Raw genomic sequence first — 19793 nt, 5'->3', positions numbered from 1 at the left:
GAATCCACCACCTCCCTGGGCAGCACATTCCAATGCCTGAGCACTCTCTCTGAAAAAAAACTCTTCCTAATATCCAGCCTAAAATTCCCTTCCCTGGACACTTCCAGCCCCTTCCCCAGCTCCATTCCCTTCCCTGGACACCTCCATCCCCTTTCCCAGCTCCATTCCCAAACCAGTTTGTGGAATTGGAGCAGGATGGATTCCCTCCCCATGCCCCACTGAACCTGTGCTGTGATAGAGGAAACCAGAGTGGATACCTCCTACAAGTATGAACTGCACAGATGATCCCTACAAAGTTATTCTGAGATTTTTCTCTGCCATTAAATATACTCGAGGAGAAAAAAAAAGAAGTGACTTTTAATATCCCTAAGTGCTGGAAATGTGAACATCTTGAGAATGCCTTGAAAAGGCTGGAAATGATCCAGGCCTGGAGCACAAAATCTCACGCTCAAACCTCCAGCAAAGGTTTCAATACAGCTCAGAGCTGTAGTCATGGTGAACGGCTCGAGAAACCAAAATATATTGGGGGGAAAAAAACAAGGGAAAAAGATGGGAAAAGGGGATTAAGGGCAGCCTTAGTGGGAATGGTGGGAGGCTGCCGTGGAAATCTGGCAGTGGGGAGAAGCCAGAGGCACAGAGGAGGATCCAAACACCACGTGAGTGACCTGAGCAGCAAAAATAGGATGAAATTAATGGTGCAGGAATGTGCTGTGTGTGTGTGTATGAGTAAAGGAGACCTGAGGGGACACATGTGGTGTCCATGGGCAGCAGCAGGGAGCACAGGGGAGAGGGAAACTGCAAGGCACAGCACCCAAAATCAGCCACAGCAAAGGGGGATGGACTCAGCCAAGAGGAGGAAAAACACTCAGAGTGGTCAGCTCTGAGGGTTCTTGTCAGAATGGCAATAACCTTTAAAAGTTTGGGTTGGAAAAGACCTTAAAGATTATCTTGTTCCACCCCTGTTATGGGCAGGGACACCTCCCACCAGCCCAGGGTGCTCCAACCCCATCCAACCTGGCCTGGAACACTCCCAGGGATGGAGCAGCCACAGCTGCTCTGGGCAACCTGTGCCAGTGTCTCAGCACCTCATAGGGAAGGATTTCTTCCTAAAAACTCCAGTTTGCCACTGGTTGAAAACTGGGTGGATTTTGAGGATCACACAGAATATACAGAGCTGGAAGGGACCCTTGAGGATCATCTAATCCAACCCTTGGCCCTGCCCAGGACACCCCAACACTGCACCCTGAGCCTGAGAGCATTGGCCAAACACTCCCTGAGCTCTGTCAGCCTTGGGGCTGTGACACTGCCCTGGGAGCTGTTCAGTGCCCAAACACCTCTGGGGGAAGAACCTTGTCCTGATATCCAACCTAACCCTCCCTTGACACAACTTCAGACATTCACTCAGCTCCTGTCACTGATCTCAGAGAGCAGAGGTCAGTGTTGTCCCTCCACTTCCTTCCCTGAGGAAGTTGTATCCAGCAATGAGGTCTCTCCTCAGTCTCCTGGATGGCCCAGAAATGCAGCCTGAGGGATTTGGCTGAGCATCATCCCTAGGCTGGCAGGGAGAAGATTCCTGTCAGCTCCTGGAGGTGCCACAGCCAACCCTGCCTGAAAGGGAAGGTTTGGCACTGCAGGGAGTCACTGGTATTTTCCCTGACCATGCCATATGCAGAGCAATGGGAAAGGGGAGGGATAATGACCTTTACCACTAAAATTAGAAAAGGAAAGGGGGGAAAAAAATCCCAAAAACAACGCAGCAACCAACCCAAGCCATTACCATGAGCATTGTAGCATGAAACACAAGCCCTTCCTCCTGCAGCCACACAAAGCCTTGCTGAGCACACCAGAGTAATTAATAAAATGAAAGGCCTGGTGCTTGCAGATGGAGATGTGGGGAATAAAGGAGCTCCACTGCGCTGGGCTGTCATGCATCACATGCTACATCTGTTATGGAAATCAGGGGTAGTGGGGCCTTTTGTTCAGGCTAAAGCCCTCCCAACAGGGATTTGGCTGGAGTAGATTTTCTTGTTATTAAACATGATTTCTAGCTAGTTGAGAGCAGATGCTCCTGCAGCATTTGGAACTAATAACCAACCTTCAAGTGTGTAGCATCCCTGAAAAGTCTGGGATGGTTTGCAAGAACCATTCCAGCTCAGAGCTAATGCCCTGCCCTGGGTCCCTGCTTTGCACATGAATGCTGCTGACACCAGATGAGCCTTCTGGGCTCCCCTGCCAGTGCCCCCAGCACCCCCTCCCAGCCCTTTCACACACACAGACATACACAGCTCTGCCCTCACACCTCCCCCCAGCACACAAAGCCCTTCTCAGCCTGGAAAGCCCCCAAACCCCACCCACAGCATCCTCAGACCTTAATGAAATCTCTCTGATGTCACTCCAATGGATGTTTGCTCCATCCTTGCCCTGTGTGGAGTGGGAAAGGACCAGAGCAGCTGGCACAGGGCTGCATTGCCCAGAGCCATTGCAGTGGGAATTGCAGAAGGAGAGGACAAAGGGAGGAAGGCAACAAAAGCTCACAGGCACATCCTTGGGGTGCCATGGCATAGGCATAGCACCTCGGGCATTGGCATAACAGCTTGGGCAGCAAAGTGTGGTGGTTTGGGAGGTATTGCCTTGGCCAGCACTGGGGAAAAAGGTCTGGGGAGATGGGATGTGTGACAGCTCAGTGGTTTTAAGGCTGTGTGTGCAGAGAGAAGGGCACAACTCAGCTGTGCTACCCCAGTGGGGTTGTAGGTGCAGCTCAGCTGTGCCACCCTGAATTTAGTTGGAAAGACACACCCCTGGGTGCTTGCACAAGGTGATGCTCCCAAGGTTATCAGGGGTGAGGGTAAAGCTACAGAAATAGGTGGTGAAATGACATTTGGAAGCCATAGAACCATCAAATGGCTTGGGCTGGGAGGGACCTTAAAGCTTATCTTGTTCCACCCCCTGCCCTGGGCAGGGACACCTCCCACCAGCCCAGGCTGCTCCAACCCCATCCAACCTGGCCTGGAACACTCCAGGGATGGAGCAGCCACAGCTGCTCTGGGCAGGAGAAGTTCTTATAGCTAAGGTATCCCATGCAATGCTGTCCATCCATCCTGTCAGCTCTCTGCTGGGAATCATGGCAAGTAAGCAGGACAAAGAGCACCAAAATACCTGCTGAGGAGGATGAAGAGCACCAAAACACCTGGAGAGCAGATAAACACCTCTAAATCCATGATGCTATGCAGGCAAGGAGAGACTGAGGTCCCAGTGCTGCAGTGCAAAGGTCAGTGACCACCTCCCCATGCCATGGATGCTCTTCTCCCATCCAGCATTAGCCACAGGAGTTGGCAGCAAGGGAAGTGATTTCCCTAAACACTAGACATACTATAGAATAAATGACTCACTGTCTGCTTCAAGGCAAGTCTTGAATCTAATTTGCAGTTATTATAGCCAGGATATGGTTAATGGCTCTGCTCAGAGTAACTTGAGACCAGCAGAGCCACCTACAACTTCACAGTCCTTCCCTGACTCTGGGAGGTCCATTTTTGGGGGCAGAGAGTGCCCTGCAGCTCTGCAATTTGCTTTTGTTCTTTGCCCATACTGGAAAGGTTGTGCAGCTTGATGCCATCAGCACATTCCCAAGGAGGGGAGCACATTCCTAGCACTCTGGATCAGGCTGTGGATGCACAGGGTGGTCCCTGCCCCTGCAGCTGTGGGAAGAAGGTTGAGATTGAGTGTGCAGCTCCTTTGCTGTGGGAAGAAGGTTGAGTTTGAGTGTGCAGCTCCTTTGCTGCTCCATCCTCTTTTGCCTTGCCCAGTGTCTCTGTGATCACTATTACCTTGTCCTCAGCACTGAGGTCACACAAGGACCTGTCAGAACTCCTAGAGCAGCAGCTGAAGGTGCTCCAGGCTGTTACAGCCTCTGTTCACTCCGCATTTCTCATGGTGACAACCACCACATAGAGCACTTGGTGCTGGAGGCTGAATCAGCATCCTCTGCCCTGGGACACCCCAGGGCACCCCCAGGATCACTGATGTCCTTTGCTGGCCTGGCTGACCTGGTTTCCAGCCATGGGTTGACACCTCAGAGCTATCCATAGTGTTTATTTGTTCTTCTGCTCCTTCAAACTGCCTGTTTGCTTAAGTCAAAGCTCCATGTGATGGGAATGAAGCTTTTCCTCGGGTTTTTCCCTAGGAAAATCCTGGCAGGGGGAACAGCCCAGCCCATACACAGCCCCACAGCCCTTCCCTTGCTGCTCACAGGCTACAAGGGCCATAACTTGTCTCCTCACTTGTATATATGTAAGAGTATTGAATAATGTGACCATTATTTCATTGCAAACATGCCAAGAACCCATTTCATTTCATGAGTGCATGACATGAGCACACTGCACTGGGTTATTGCTACCTCCCCACTCCAGTGTTGTGTATTTTCCTTGGAAAATGAGTAACATAGCTACATTCATCCCTAAGTGGCCCCTGGAGGCTCAGAGCTGTCCCCAAGGGGCTGTTCCCACCCATAGCCAGAGGCAGAAGGAAGCAGGACCCCAGGAATGTGGTTAAACCAGGTGATGCTCCCACAAGGCTGACTGGGAGGGACCTTGCTCAGCCTCTCCTTACCCCATGGAGACCTTTGTGCTGTTGCCACCTCCCTGAGCAGGAGAGGTGACCATACAGCAGGACCTTGTGCTGTGCAAGGGGGATCTGAACCTTTCCCAGCTCTTCTGCAGCTCAGACAGAAGGAACCTCTTACCAACCTCAACAGCAAATTGCAAGGAAGGTTTAGGAGGATGTCACAGAATTTGTGCTGTGGTGTGTGTGTATGTAGCAGGGAAGAGCTGGAGCTGGCAGGATTGGTGCTTGGGCTCTGAAAACCTATTTCCCCATTTGGCAGCTCTAGGAAAAGCTTCAATGTTCACAGATCCTTCTGAAAATTGGATGAGATCTTTCCTCTCCTCTTTCAGATTGCTTCCCATCCCTAATCCTCCAAGCTAATTTAAGGAGGATACAAAAAAAGACACTTGGCAGAACATCTTTCCTTGATAGTGAACAACTGCTGTTGTGAGGCTCTTGTGCCTGCTCTCCAGCACCTCCTCACCAGCTCAGCACGGTCCAAGATCATTTTGGACACTTAAAGGTCTTCTGGTAAGCTGAAGGAGCTGAATGTGCTGCAGGAAAATACAAACAACTATAAAAACTACTCTATTTGAGCCTACAAACTTGCAACTGCTGCTGTTGCAGCCCAGGATACAACTTCAGCATCTCCATGGCTTGCAGCAAGGTTGGCAGTTAGCACAAGAGCAGAAGGAGATGGAGAATCCCTGGGGGGGAAAAAAGGGTTAATAAATCTTTTGTTCTAAGAAAGGAGTTTGGTGGGAAGAAACTCAATGATATGAGAATTACTAATGACTTGCTTTGCAGCAAGTAATCCCTCCCTCAGGAGAGCCTGGGGATTAGGCAATGAAATGCCATGTTGATAGCCTCCAAGTACTCATGAGCCAATGTCTCTGGGCTTTCCATTGCACATCAGCCCCAAGAACCAGTCCAAGAGACAAGGAATGAGCTCAGTCTCCTCACTACCTGCAACCAGCCCCAGAGGCAGGTCCTGCCTGGAGGAGTCAGCACCACCAAGTCCCAAAACAACTGTCTCTGCAGAGCTTCAAGCAGTTACCAATCTCAGTGACAACATCAAACTGCTCATGAGCCAAGCTCTCCATTTCTCTCTGCACATCAGCCCCAAAAACCAGCCCAAGAGATGAGGGATGAACTGTCTCCCCCTCAGGATCTCCTCCCTACCTGCAACCAGCCCCAGAGGCTGAGCCACCACCACAGACCCAGCAGCCCCAAAATAACTGTAGAGCTTTAAGTTACCAAACTTACTGACAACATCAAACTGCTCATGAGCCAAGCTCTCCCCATTTCCCTTTGCAAGTCCAAGAGATGAGGAATGAACTCAGTCTCCTCAGGTTCTCTTCCCAAGAAGCAGGTCCTGCTCAGAGGAGTCACCACCACTGATTTACCCACCAAATCCCAAGATAACTCTCTGCTAGAGCTTTAAACAACTACCAGTCTGGAGGAAATACCCATAAATATCCATCAGACAGCACAACTCAGGCATGTTAAGCCTGGTTTTGTCACCCACCTCCTCCTGCTGGCCCCTGCCCCTCGCTCGGAAGGATTGGGCACGGAGGAGGTGCTGAGTGTGCAGTGCCAGGAGGTGCTGAATCTCACATCCTCAGCACAGGGAGGCTGCCAGCTCTATTCCTGCACCACAAACCAGCCCACCCTGTTTAGAGACACAGCTCTCCTGGGGATCCCCCAGGATCTTCTGCAGGGGATGGAGTTTAGTAACCCACTGTAATTCCTGGCAGTGATTGCACAACACAGTTGGGTAAAAAAAGAACCCAAAGAAGAAACTGCACAAGTTTAAGAGGCTTCTGGAAGGAAATTGAGTGGTGGCCACCTGCCAAAGTTGTTTTTCAGGGATCAAATGGTGCTGAAGAGAAACATCTGACCAAGCCACAACCCACAACTGAAAATACTTCCAAATCCACCCCTTGCTTCAGTGACTGGAGAGCTGTGATGGGGATCATCTTACCAACACCAAAATCAGGAGTTCCTGCTCATGTCACCTCAACTCAGGCTCTAGTTTTAGAGGAGTTAACCTCTGGAGCCTCCTCCTGCTCAGAGGTTTCAACCTGCACTGGCCACATCTAGCCACAAATCTTTCATGTAAACAACCAAATAAATTGGCAATTCTGCATGAAGGAAATGATGAAACTAGAAGCAGTAAGAGAAACGTTGGCAAGGTTAGTGGCTTTGGACAGAGCAACCAGCTTTCTTTTTTAGTATTAAGAGAAAAATGTGGGTAAGTCAAAAATGTGGATAAGTCAAGACATTTCCATTTCAGATGCTAAGAAGACCAACCACAGAGAACCTGGCATGGAGAACTGGTGATGTGAGGCCAGAAGGGTTAGGATGAAGCTGAAACTGAAGAGAAAAGGACTATTAGTAGGAAGAATGGCCCAACTGCTCCTCCAGCACTTGGAGTTCTGATAAAGATGCCAAAAACCTCCAAGAGCACCAAGAAGAACCACTCATCTGGTTAACTATTAATTGGGAAACACCCTGCAGAGCAACAGATTCCAAGTCAGTGACAGAGGAGTTGATCTGTTTGGTTCCTGGTGACTCAATTTTGGACCAGTGACCTACAAGTTATACTTGAAGTTAGTAATCAAGAGCTCATCAATCTGACACATGTAGTCACTAGATGGAAAGGCAAAGGCTGAAACAAGACACCTTCAGATGTCAAAGACAAGGCAGCTTTTTAGGCTGAAGGATAATTAACCCCTTGCTCCTGTAATTACAGCATCCACCAACCTGCTTGGTCATCAGAAATAGAGAAGAACAATCAGGTCAGCATAGGATGGTCACAGGAATTAGGGAGGTAAACAACTGCTGGGACTTTGGAGGTGTGGAGCAAACACTGTGCCTCAGGAGACTCAAAAGTGAGACACCTGGAAGCTCTCCTGCCTTGACCTAGACTTACAAGAGGAGAAGACCTTGCACTGTGGCTGCCCCAGCATCATGCCACGTGTCCAAACTGGACACCTAGCAGGGCTGATGTGTTGAGAAAACTCTTCCCAGAGGAGCCACAACCACCACAATGCCCCCACAGTGACAGACAACAGGCACATCCCTTGGTTAGGAATGAGGCTCTGTTGGACTCACAGTGAAGAACCATCCAAACAGAAACCTGTTAAAATTGAGCTCATAAAATCATGGAATCAATCAGGTCGGAAAAGACCTCCAAGATCACCAAGCCCAACCCTACCGTGGTCACTAGCCCATGGCACTAAGTGCCACATCCAGTCTCAGCTTGAAAACCTCCAGGGATGGTGAATCCACCACCTCCCTGGGCAGCACATTCCAATGTCTGATCACTCTCTCCCTAAAAATCTCTTCCTAATCTCCAGCCTAACCCTCCCCTGGCAGAGCTTGAGTCTGTGCCCTCTTGTCCTGCTGCTGGTTGCCTGGGAGAAGAGACCAACCCCCACCTGACTCCAACCTCCTGTCAGGGAGTTGCAGAGGGTGAGAAGGTCTCCCCTGAGCCTCCTCTTCTCCAGGCTGAACACCCCCAGCTCCCTCAGCCTCTCCTCATGGCACTCCAGCCACTCTGTCCCAGCCTGGAGTGCTGCATGGCATTGGTATCAAAGCAAAACCCACTGGTTTGTTAGCTCCAAGTGTCCTCTGGCATTTTTTGGAAACAACTTGGATGAATAACCCACAGCAGACACTGAAACACAATGGCCAATAGCCCAAAAGGCTGTTGGAATGGGAAGATTGACTCCTATTCCAATCACATTCCCCTTTCCCAGTCTGTAGCTCAGCATAATTACACCCCAAACCACCCAACTCTTAACCAACTAACACACAAAGGCCAATTCCACTACAAGTCAATGACTTGTTGTTTTTTAATTCAAAGGAAAAAAAAAGGTATTTTAATAAATACTGCAGAAACATGAACCAAACATACAAAGTGACTTCAACAATTAAAAAAAAAAAAGGTAATGAATGTCCTGCTTTATAACAGTTATAACTTATTTTTTTCCACAATATTTAAATACAGAAAGAAGCACTTACCAGCTATTTTGTAATACTGCCCTAAGAGCACTGTTGCATCAGTCAAAAAAGCTTATTTATGGTGGTCAAAATGTCTTTTTTTTGTGGGAAATAATCAAGAATGGGTGTGTGTTTTCCTCCTTCTTTCCTCAGACGGAACACACAGAACTGAGTTTTAATGAGGAGTTAATGATAACAAACCCTTTCCCTTGCACAAGTCAATGTGAACAGAGCTTTTAGCACTTCAAAAATGAAGCATCACCCTTGGGAACAGAATGCTTGTCCTCCACAAGCAGAAACCACCCTGCTTAAGAGCTTCCAGTCTCCTTCTTTGGAGAGAACTGGGAAGTTTAGTGGGTCAGTAAGCAGTTGCAAACCATTTTTAAAGGCTGATTTGTTTCAGGTAAGGATTCAGTAAGCACAGAGGAATATTTGAGTGGTTCACCCACGTTTCAGGATTGCTGTTTGGATAGGTGTGTACTCATCTTAATGACTAAGGGCAGTATCCAGTTTACACTGGGGACCCCTTAAGGCCTCACAGTTCTTCAGGCCACATCTCCTCAGCACGGAGGAGCAAACACAGCCTGCAGTGAGAGATGCTGCCCCCCAAAATCAAAATCAAGAGCATCACAAGGAGCTCTGCTGGCTCATTTGCAGCTTCTTGGGGTTCTAATTGCAGGGAACCACATCACACAATAGCACCACTCTGCAGTGTTTACAGAGGGCTAATCCCTGGGGCCACCCCTCTCTCCCAGCTCCTGGCAGGAGAGGAGTCCTGGGGCTTCCCCAGGTGGGCAGTAAGGCTTAAATGAATTCTCATGGTAGTAAAACTAAGGATCATTTGTCATCATAGCTCTTAGCACCTTTCACCTGAACCTACAGCGACATACCCACACAGAACACCAGAACTGGAGATCATTTCCACTCTCTACATTACAATCACAAAGAGGAATGGCAACTCAGAGTCCTGCAACTGGGGCAGGTTTGCCCCACACAGCCCAAAATCGGATCCATTGCATTTCCACCGTGCAAAAGCACCTAACAACACTGAGAATCCTCCAAGGGTTGTCTTCATCCACACTGCCCCAATGTGGATTGTGCCTCAGCAAGGCAAAACTCCAGACTTCTCCCATCCAGTGTTTTCCTCTAGGTGACACACAGGCCTCAGTATCCTCTCCACTTCCACAATGAGCTACTAAAAAAATGAGATCATATCCTTTGGGAAACCAACTAGAAGGTCACGGGGATAGTTCCTCAATGAGAAGGGCATATTAATAAATGTCTTCATTTTAAAAAAACCCCATTAACGTATTATTTTCATGAAATCAAAGTGGTAGCATCCAGGAGTAGAGTACTACAAGAAACAAGCACTGTCCATGCCATCTCTCCTCTGCAGTGTTCCTTTGCCATTCACCCTTTCTTCTCTCAGCACATTCAAACATTTTCCCTTTTTGTTTGGTTGGGCTTTTTTTGGCATTTTCTTCAATTCCTGATGCCACCTCAGAGCCATCTCTTCTCGCTGCTCAGTCCCCAAGCACAGTCTCACAACAAGAAGCCAAGTCTCCATTAAAGCACTGGCAGAAGCCCTCATTAAATACCACGTGGCTGTGTACTTCATTGAGCCTCCAACAACCCCTCCTGGATGCTCTCCTCCTCCTCCTCCTCCTCCAGGAAATCCACAAGGTCCTTCACATCACTGTGCAACTCTTTGCTTTGTCCTTTCTCAAGTCTGTGGCCACTGTGGAAAGTTCAGGCCTGCCAGGCATGTGTGAAATTCGCTTTGTTGCCCTCTGAGATTTGTTTCGTTTCACGTTTTTGTTTGTTTTGTTCACACAAGCCAAGGTGGCAACGTGGAAAATGTCTCTGACACTGTTTTCTGACTGTAAGGCTGAGCATTCAATGTATGTGGCTGCTCCAATCTGTTTGGCCATATTTGCACCCTAAGGGGAAGAAAGAAAACATGTGATCAATACCAAGTTTCTGAGAGAGCCAAAGCAAACCACACAATTCCTTTTCAGCACACCAGCTAAAGCTCCAGCACTCCAGCCAGCAGCTAATTTTGCAACACAAACAGAGCTTTGCTTCCAAGAGGAGCTAAACAAGTATCCAAACATTGTCTCCTCTGCTGATAAACAGCAGTTGGAAGGGGAGATAAGTTTGCAAACAACTGCACAAAGCCAGGACAGTCCTAGTGGGGCCTACTTAGCAATTTCACCCTTACACCTCAACTTGCATCCATGAGTCACTTGCTCCTGGGAAAGGTCTGGAGCTGGCACCTTCCAGATTTCAGCCTATCTCCAAATAGAAATGTATTCCGTGTCTTCAGGAATAAGCAGCTGCCCCTGAGCTGGAGCAGAGCCTGTGTTACAGCTCCACAAAGGGGGCAAAGGTCAGAGAGGAATGTGCTGTGGGTTGTTGGCTTGGGGAGAGTTTATCAGCTTTCAGTCAGGAAACAGGCAAAGCAAAAAAGAGAAAGAAGGACATTAGGGGTTATAGGAGCTCTTCTTTTTTTTAAGTGCATTGGAAGTCAGATCAGTGATATTTGTTCCAGCAGCACAAGGAAAACAACATGTGACTCTGGCAGATGACAATACCTCAGCACCCTGTTGTGGATTTTGCTGCTGGAACACAATCCAGCATTATGTGGAAAGAAATGGAGCTGCTTCAATGGGATTTTCCTTCTGAGGGATGAGTCTTTAGCAAGTTATGAAATCCAACCACATCCTTGATGTGCCACTCCTCACATATTCCTGGGCACAAGCTGCTCCAACCCTTCCTCTTTGCTCCAGTGCCAGGCTGATGGCACTGATCTCTTCAGATCCAATCTCCAGCACACACTGTTTACCCTGCAGTGATGCAGCCACTTATCAATGTGAACTGGGAGTGGTTAATAAAGGAGTATCAGCTTGTAGGCTGAGCCCTCCCCACAGTTAAACATCTCTACTCCTACTAACCTATGCCACAGAACCTCACAAGTGTTTGCTCAGGTGTAGCTCAGTGGAACTGGCTAACACACTGGGGGAGGAGGGTGGCACCATCATGTCTTTATCCTCCCAGTGCTTCCTGGTAAAACTGAAAGGAATGGGAAAACCCACAGTAAAGTCTCTGGTCCCATGTTGACCTAGGGAAATTAAGGATAAGCTGTGTGTGTTGACCCCAGAGGACCCAGAGCAGGAAAGAGTTGGGTTCTTTCATGCTACCAGGAATTTGGCAGCCACAAAAGGTACCAACCACTGCTCAGCCTAAGCTTTTGCTTACAAAGAGTACAGAGGAAATTATGGGAGTGTGATGAAGTATGGGGTTCCCTGGAACACAGACAATTTTCCCTCTGGATGTCAAGTAATAGCTCCTGGCTCAGCCCTTTGCCTGTACCTCAGGGGTACAGGCTGAATTGCGATGCCAGATTGGATGTGAATCCAACTCCAAGGGACAAACCCACCTGCCAGGAGAAGTTTGATCACTCTCTGGGAAGGGCTGAGACTTGGTGTTTACTGAGGCACTGTAATTTTCCATGTACACATGCTGCAGGAGGCTGCATTGTTAGCAATCCCATATTAGGAGCTGCTGGTTTGGGAACTCTCAGGTTGTGAATAAAACATCAAAACCTGGTTGATGGCACAGGATATAGACACTCAAGTTGCTCCTGGAGGTGCCACTGCCTCTTACAGGGTGGATGTGACACCAGCACTGTGATTCACCTGCTCTGCATGGTAACACAGGTGAGTAATAGAGGGAAGTTTATCCCCATTCCCAACATCCTGCTCCCCCATGAGCTGATTCCTTTCCCTTTCACCTTCTCTATCCTCTGGCTCCAACCTTCTCCTTTCCCCAGCACCTAAGAACTGCTGCCAGGAATTGAGATGATTTCTGGCTTTGCTGCCACCCTCAGAGGGAGCACCAGGTGCCTTCACAGGTGTTTCAAGGTATCAGGATTTCAGAGGGGACAGATTATATGCAAATACTTCTCATGGTGCTAAAGCCAAACAAATTACATTCAAATCTCAAGTCTGAAGGCAGCAATTTTCCCAATTTGTCAGTAAATGTCACCTGTCAGTTACTGCAGGGACAGAAAGAGGTAACTTCATTTGCAATTCACTTACAAAACTCTTTGTCACCAATAAGGCTATGATCTTCAGATGCCTATAGCATGTGGTGTGGGGCTGAAGGATTTGCTGCTGCATCTAATCCCTGGGCAGGCTTGGCCTTTACTCTTAACAGCTTTCAAATTCACCTCCAACTACTGAACATGCACATCTGTCTCCCAGGCTGCACTCAGGGTATCGGGGGGGAAAAGCTCAGCTGCACCCACAGGAGTGTGGCAGCAGGTCAAGGGAGGTGATTTTCCCCCTGTACTCTGCTCTGGGGAAATCTATCTGGAGTTCTGCACACAGTTCTGATGTCCTCAACATCAGAAGGACATGGAACTCTTGGAGCAAGTGCAGAGGAGGCCACAAAGTTGCTGAGAGCACTGGAGCATCTCCCTGTGAGGACAGGCTGAGGGAGTTGGGGCTGTTCAGCCTGGAGAAGAGAAGGTTGTGCTGAGACCTCAGAGCACCTTCAGGGTCTGAAGGGGCTCCAGGGAAGCTGCAGAGAGATCTGTGTTAGGAGCTGCAGGGACAGGACAAGGGGCAATGGGGAGGAATTGAAAGAGGGAAATTTAGATTAGCTGTTAGGAAGGTTTTGCTGTGAGGGTGGTGAGACACTGTCCCAGGTTGCCCAGGGAGGCTGTGGCTGCCCCAACCCTGGCAGTGTTCATTCCAGGTTGGATGAGCCTTGAGCAACCTGCTCTGGTGGGAGGTGTCCCTGCCCAGGGCAGGGGTTGGGGCTGGATCATCTCCAAGCTCCATTCCAACCCCTTAACATACTATGACACTATGGTAAAGATGGATACAGTGAGAGAAAAGAGGTTTATCTTCCACCCCTGAGCAGAAAGGAAGATGTGGCACATACCTGATCATAGGACACAGGTGTCTGCCTGTGATTGGAGAGCTCCACCAGTGTGCTGACATCTGTGCGTAGGTCTGACTTGCAGCCAACCAAGAGCATTTTGGTGTTTGGGCAGAACTCCTGGATTTCCCCTTTCCACTGTGAAAATGTGAAGGAGTTGTTATAACTCAAGGAGTTGAATGTTTGAATGCAAAGCAATGGATATGAGATGAAGTTTAATCAGTCAGGACATCTCACATGGCAATGCCCTTACGTAATAGTTGTAGCTACCTTCAAGCTAATTCCTAGAGGCATCAGCTCCAGTGGAATCCAGTCAAGGATGAAATCTTACATCTCCAACACTCATTAATTCCACTGAGTTACTAACCAAGAGGAAATGAATTGACATTGTTTACCTATATGAGCAAAGGTTTGCATGACCTGTCTCTCCTCACACCCAACCACAGCCATTTGCAGCCAGGACCCAATGACACCTCATGTCACCATGTTCAGTGGTTCCTCGAGACAAGAGCTGCAGAGACAGGTCTTGTACCACCAAAAAACAAGCATTGCTAAGTACTGACTCCTCAAAGTACATAAATATGTCACAGCTTCAACTCTTGTTGAACCAACAGGCTCTTCAAACAGAACTTGTGATAAATTCCTTGCGTTTCTTCCCCCTCTACAAGGTTATTTTGAGAACACAAGAAGGCCAAAAGCAGAATTACAGCATCATAATCTGAAGAAATGACACAAGCCCTAAATTTTAAGGCTCTAATTTGGGTTTAAAAGCATATTAAGAAAAATCTCTTGCAGAATTAAGCAGCAGGATAGTCACCAACATTATCAGGGCCAGGAAAAGCAGCTCTGGCTGCTTGTTGGCACAGTTGGTAGGTGAGAGAATAAGTATTTTTCTCTTAAGCAGTTTCTGTAGCCCATTCAGGGCATTGTGTATGCCACTTTATCCCAGTGAGACAAGAATCACTGGCCCCAGTTGGAGAATAAAAAGGAACTTCAGGTCATTAAGCCTTAAAAACACTGCAAAGCTGAGTCATGCCCAGTGACCAGGAAGAGCACCAGGACCACCTAGAACACAGAGCTTGATTATCACCATGTTCACTGTTTCAACTCAGGGGAAGTCTGACACTGCATCTTGGATCACTGATCTCATGGAAAGTTGAGTGTAGAGCTGCATTTCTATGGCACTGCTAAGTCTGGTGGTGCTTTCCAGAGGCATTTGTCACTGGCTCCTTCTAACAGCAGGCTGAGAAATTATGTAAAGCCGTGGCAAAAGTCCAAACCCTTGTCAGGAATGTTTTAACCATCTCTGCAACATGGCAAAGCTTCTCAGTCCTGTCTGTTGGTAGGAACAAAATGTGAGAGACAATTTCTTGCTGCACCCAGCCCTGCACCACCTCACACCACCCTCCTCAACAATCCACTGCTGTCTAAGGGCTGGGGAATGAGAACTTGCTTCAGCCTTGAGCATCCATGAGTGAGTTTTTGTTTTCAATTAACATTCATCCCTTGCAAACAAATGAGCTCAAACTCTAGCCCTGCAGAGCACAGTTCTCTCACAGGGAGGCTGTGGCTGCCCCAACCCTGGCAGTGTTCACAGCCAGGTTGGATGAGCCTTGAGCAACCTGCTCTGGTGGGAGGTGTCCCTGCCCAGGGCAGGGGTTGGGGCTGGGTGATCTCTAAGGTCCATTCTAACCCCTAAAATTCTATGCTGCTGCTGATTCTGCGATGATTCTTCACCAAAAGAAACACAGTGAAGTGCAGGAGCAGTGCCACTCTGCAGGGATTTTCAAGACAAGCTTCCCCAAGAGATCTGTGCTCCAAACTTTCTCAGCCACTTGCCTTTTTTAGCACACTGTCAAGAGTTTCTGGTCGACTGATGTCAAAGCAGATCAGGACAGCATCAGAGTCTGGGTAGGAGAGTGGACGGACATTGTCATAATAAGGAGACCCTACAGGGAAACAAACGTTTTGATTAGTTATGTATTTTATTAGTTGATATTTTTCCCTTCCTGCAGCCATTCAAGCTTATTCAGAAGGCCTGGAGAGGCTCTCAGTGAAGCTCTGTAGCAGCACCCAACTCCCATCTCTTCTCCAACAGCATTGCACCCCCCAAACACTCCTTGCAGTTGCTCATTTCTCCACACTCCCTTTGTTTCTCACCTCCAGCAAGCACCAGCTTTCCCAAGTAATTAAAAGTGATGGCACCCCAGTGAGCCATCTCCCACCAAAAGCTTGGGATGCTCCCAGTAACAAGGGCAGGGAAATCGGGTCATGCCAAGTTTAAGTCCCAGCATTAACCTGCAGGGATTTGACTTGGAGAACAAATCCTTCAACTCCAAAAAGCTTCTTCAAAGCAGATTTGCCACAGTTGTGGAAAAAGCAAAACCCACACAAAGCTTTGAAATTCATCAGTTTTGATTTGTCTAACAGTTAATTTAAAACAAATATTCCAAGAGCAAAAAGCAGCTTTAGTTGTCATGGATATTGGCAATTTTTAGAAGGAACTCTCGCTTCAAATGAAAGCAGGAATCCAGCAGGACTGAATCCCAGCTGTAGGCAGGCATGCAAGTTATCTGTCACAGAAAGCCTCATTAATCTGGAAACCAATCCATGCCTGCAATAAATGTTTATGTTTAGCCCATAAACCAGATTTCTATCAAGGAGATCAAAGCTAATTTAGTAATCTGGTGGAACAGGAGTAGGTGCAACACTGCACTTTGTGCATGGTTTAATTCCAGAGCTGTGAAGGGATGTGCAGAGGTAGAAACATATCCAGAGTCAGGAAGATCATTTTAAACATTTGGTGAGTGTGGCAACAGATTTGGGGCAAAAAATGAGCCTTAATCTAACAATTTCCAGTCACTCTGTCACCATTTGTTTTGGCCTTAACTCTGCTGAGCTTCACGTCCTGAGGAGAATGAATTTCTGATTTAAAAGGGCACTTAAAGCAGCTAAGTGGCCCAATAGGGCAAGGACTTGGGCTTTAAAACACATGCCTGAAACTTAAAATTCATTTGCTTAACCATCCATCCTCATTTCTGCATTTTTCTCATGCACCTAAACCCCAGCACAGAACTCAGCTTTCAAGAGTTTTGGGGGTTATCAGCTAATTATCCCACCAATTTCCCATCTCCCTGGAACTAATTGGCTGTGAGGCCTGGGAGGCTGAGCAGACTATTAACGGGATTAGAAGAATTCCTCGAGTTTTTAACTGACAGACAGCTCATGCTGTTGCACAAGGCAGAGCAGGGGATGGTGTGAACATGACTTCAGTTGGACAGCTTCTTCTGCAGGGAAGAAGTCAAGAATCCCAGGAATGTTGTTTTTGAAATCCAAGAGTAACACATGGGGGATGAAGCATTACCAAACTAGGTAGCAGAAGGTAATTTGTTGAACGAAGCCTATTTGATTCAAACCCTCATCTTCCTATCTGATGTCAATCTGACAAAGAGGCAGCTGTCAGAAACTGCTCCTCACACGACAGTTAGCTGTCTGCAGCACGAGATGACAAGTTAGGCACAAATCTGAGCGAGGTGACCTGTAGTTAACTACTCACTGGGACTATCAAGAAGCATTTTCCACTCCTAATTACTCCCCAGCTATCTCCAGCACTGCTCTTACAGTGCCTGCAGCCCCAGGGCTCAGTTAGCCATCCTGCAGCTCCAGGGCCAAGTTAGTTGCCCTGGACAGAACAATGTGCCATTAACCAGCCACCTGCACTGCCCTGTGACATGGACAGGCCAACAGAGACACTGCCTGGCTTGCACCTCTCCCTGTGCCAAGCTCCAGCAAGTAAGGGCAGGACTGAAGATCCTTAATGCCAGGCCAAATGGTTGCTGGGCTAGAAAGGAGTCTCCAAAAAAGCCTCACCCAGAAACTAATTCCTTAGACACATACCTATCTCCTCACTCACCAGGCTTCAGGGATGCAACACACCATATATGTCCATCAGCATGTATTTATGTATACACAGAGTCACCACCTCCAGCCCTGAGACTCCTTTCTACTGTGTCAGCTGCAGCTGAGGTGGTTTCAAGGGTTTTCTTTTCAGCTTCCCCACCTGAATTTCTCACATTAAATATGCTGAGCTGGAATAAATCCACTTTTATAGGCAGTTCTGCAGGGATGTGAGCTAGGAGGAATATTCAAACACCTTTTCTCCAGGGTGGTGTGTGGCAGAACAAACAGGAACCATTTGAACTACTCATGCTGCAGCATCCACAAAGGAAATTTCCTGCTCTCATTCAACAGGGAGAAGTGAACCTTTATTCCTGTGCAAATAAAGAGGGGCTGCAGCCCTCACTGTGCAGGGCCTATTCAGGCTGGCATTTCATCCCTCTGCCCAGAGAAACCCTCAGAAGCCAGGAATGTCAGGAATGAGGCTCACTCAAGTCTGAACAGCCAACTCCAGCACAGCCCAGCCAGGCTGCTCTGCTCTCTTTTCAACTCAGCTTGCAGATTTGAAGCCATGCCAACCCTCGAAAACAGAAGGGGAATGTAGAGCTACAGCAATGCTATGTGTGGGGAAGAAAAAAAAAAATCAGCCTATTTGAGTTCGGGATTCTGATCCTACAAAATAAAACATTTTTGGCAAGGACAGCATGAATGATTTTTCAGTTTTATCAAGGAATTGCTGATAATGCTGCAGTTCATCTTCCTTCATGCTGGAAGTTTATTCCAGCTGCAATCCTCCTTTTTTCCTATTGCTTTGGCTGCTTAAATGACTTCAGTGCAAATACTTGAAACACTGAGAAGGATCTGCTTTGGAAACCTAACTTTTCACACAAAGCACAACAGAAATGCAAGTTTTAAACTGGAATAAAATTCCATTCCAGCACCATGGTTGGCTTTGCCCTACAGGAGATACCAAGCTGAGGCTTCAATGCTGCTGTTTTAATACTCAACAGAATTAGATCGTTGCAAGTTAAAGAATACTTAATATCCTGATGGTTTAGCACTAGTCTAAAATGTGGATCGTTGAGCTAAGGTCCTGTTTGTCTGGAAGACCCAAAGCAGCTCCAAGCAGGAGGTTGAGCCCCAGGTCCCACCAGGCTGCTCAGCCTCTGCTTGCCCTGGGGGCCTGAGGGAAGTGGTGCTCAGTGACAGGCAAGGCCTGACTATTTACACACCACCAAGCAGCCATCAGGCATTACTCTTTGTAGCCTTTTGGAGTCCAGTCAACTGAAAGAACAACAGATGAACAGCAGCATTCTCACTCCCAAAGCCCTGGGCTCGCTAATTATCAGCTACATAGAAAACACATCAAACACAGTTCGAGCAGCAGTGGCTGCTCTCTAAGTAGCTGATTCACTGCTGATGGTTTTCCTCCTCCTGCAAGGAGGGTGGGAGAAAAGGCAGGTGATTTTCTAGGCTATCACTGAACGTGTCAGCTCCAAGCACAAGTCATCTCCATACACAAGTATCACAAAGTTCAGGGTATCTTCAGTAGTCATGTTGCTGCACCTCAAAGGAAACAGGACTTTGACAGGTGACTTGGCATTTCTAGTTATCCAAACTGATTACTTCCCTTATAAAAGGACAAAAAAACCCATCTCTGAAGACTAGTTACTGTTATTCTGCCTTTAAAGTAAGAAAATCACACAGCTCAATTCACAAGTTGTAAGTGAACTGGAAGGCAAAGAGAAGTTGGACATTTCCTTAGCGCCAGAGAACTTGGGGAATAATAACTTCAATTCCTCTAAGTTTCATCTATCCTCAGACAGATTCCAGCACAGAACTTCATCACTAATGCTCCATTTCTATATGGACACTGAATACACTGTACACATTCAAATCACAGCAAAGTTAACTTCACTTGAAGCTCTAAGGCCCTTCTGGATTTAATTACCTGCTAATCCCCAGGAGTGCCAAAGTATTTCTGGCCCTGTTGAGAATTGTTTTAGTTGAGTAACCCAGTACAGTTTCCACAGTTCAACCAATAAAAAAAGACACAAAAATACACCTTAAGGAGACACAGCTATGTATACCTAATTAATAAGTGATTTCTATGCCACAGTTGCTGCTGTCCTAGCAAGAAATTTCAATGGAAGAGGTCAAAAAACTGCTGAATGCAGATTACAAAAGCAACTAATACACAAGTGTTGTGCACAGTGTCTGTGAAAAGAACGAGATGAAGCTTTAACCCAGAGAAACTTTTAATCCCCTCCCTCACAAACAAGCACTCAGCTCCCAAACAGCTCAGGACTACCACATGTTACCACAAGAGTGGAATAATTTAT

General features: G+C 47.5%; 1 protein-coding gene across 1 annotated transcript; it reads right to left on the bottom strand.

The window, feature by feature from the left end:
• Positions 1-10295: 10295 nt before the first annotated feature.
• RND3 (Rho family GTPase 3) lies at positions 10296-17503 on the bottom strand. Its single transcript, XM_009070876.1, is given in 4 exon segments — positions 10296-10547; positions 13558-13692; positions 15394-15503; positions 17452-17503. Coding segments are annotated over 4 exon segments (549 nt in total).
• Between the last annotated feature and the right edge of the window lie 2290 nt (positions 17504-19793).

This window comes from Acanthisitta chloris, unplaced genomic scaffold (genome assembly GCF_000695815.1).
Source record: "Acanthisitta chloris isolate BGI_N310 unplaced genomic scaffold, ASM69581v1 scaffold4583, whole genome shotgun sequence".
Lineage (NCBI taxonomy): Eukaryota > Metazoa > Chordata > Aves > Passeriformes > Acanthisittidae > Acanthisitta > Acanthisitta chloris.
The sequence above is the reverse complement of the archived record's forward strand: the minus strand, read 5'-3'. Positions and strand labels throughout refer to the sequence as shown.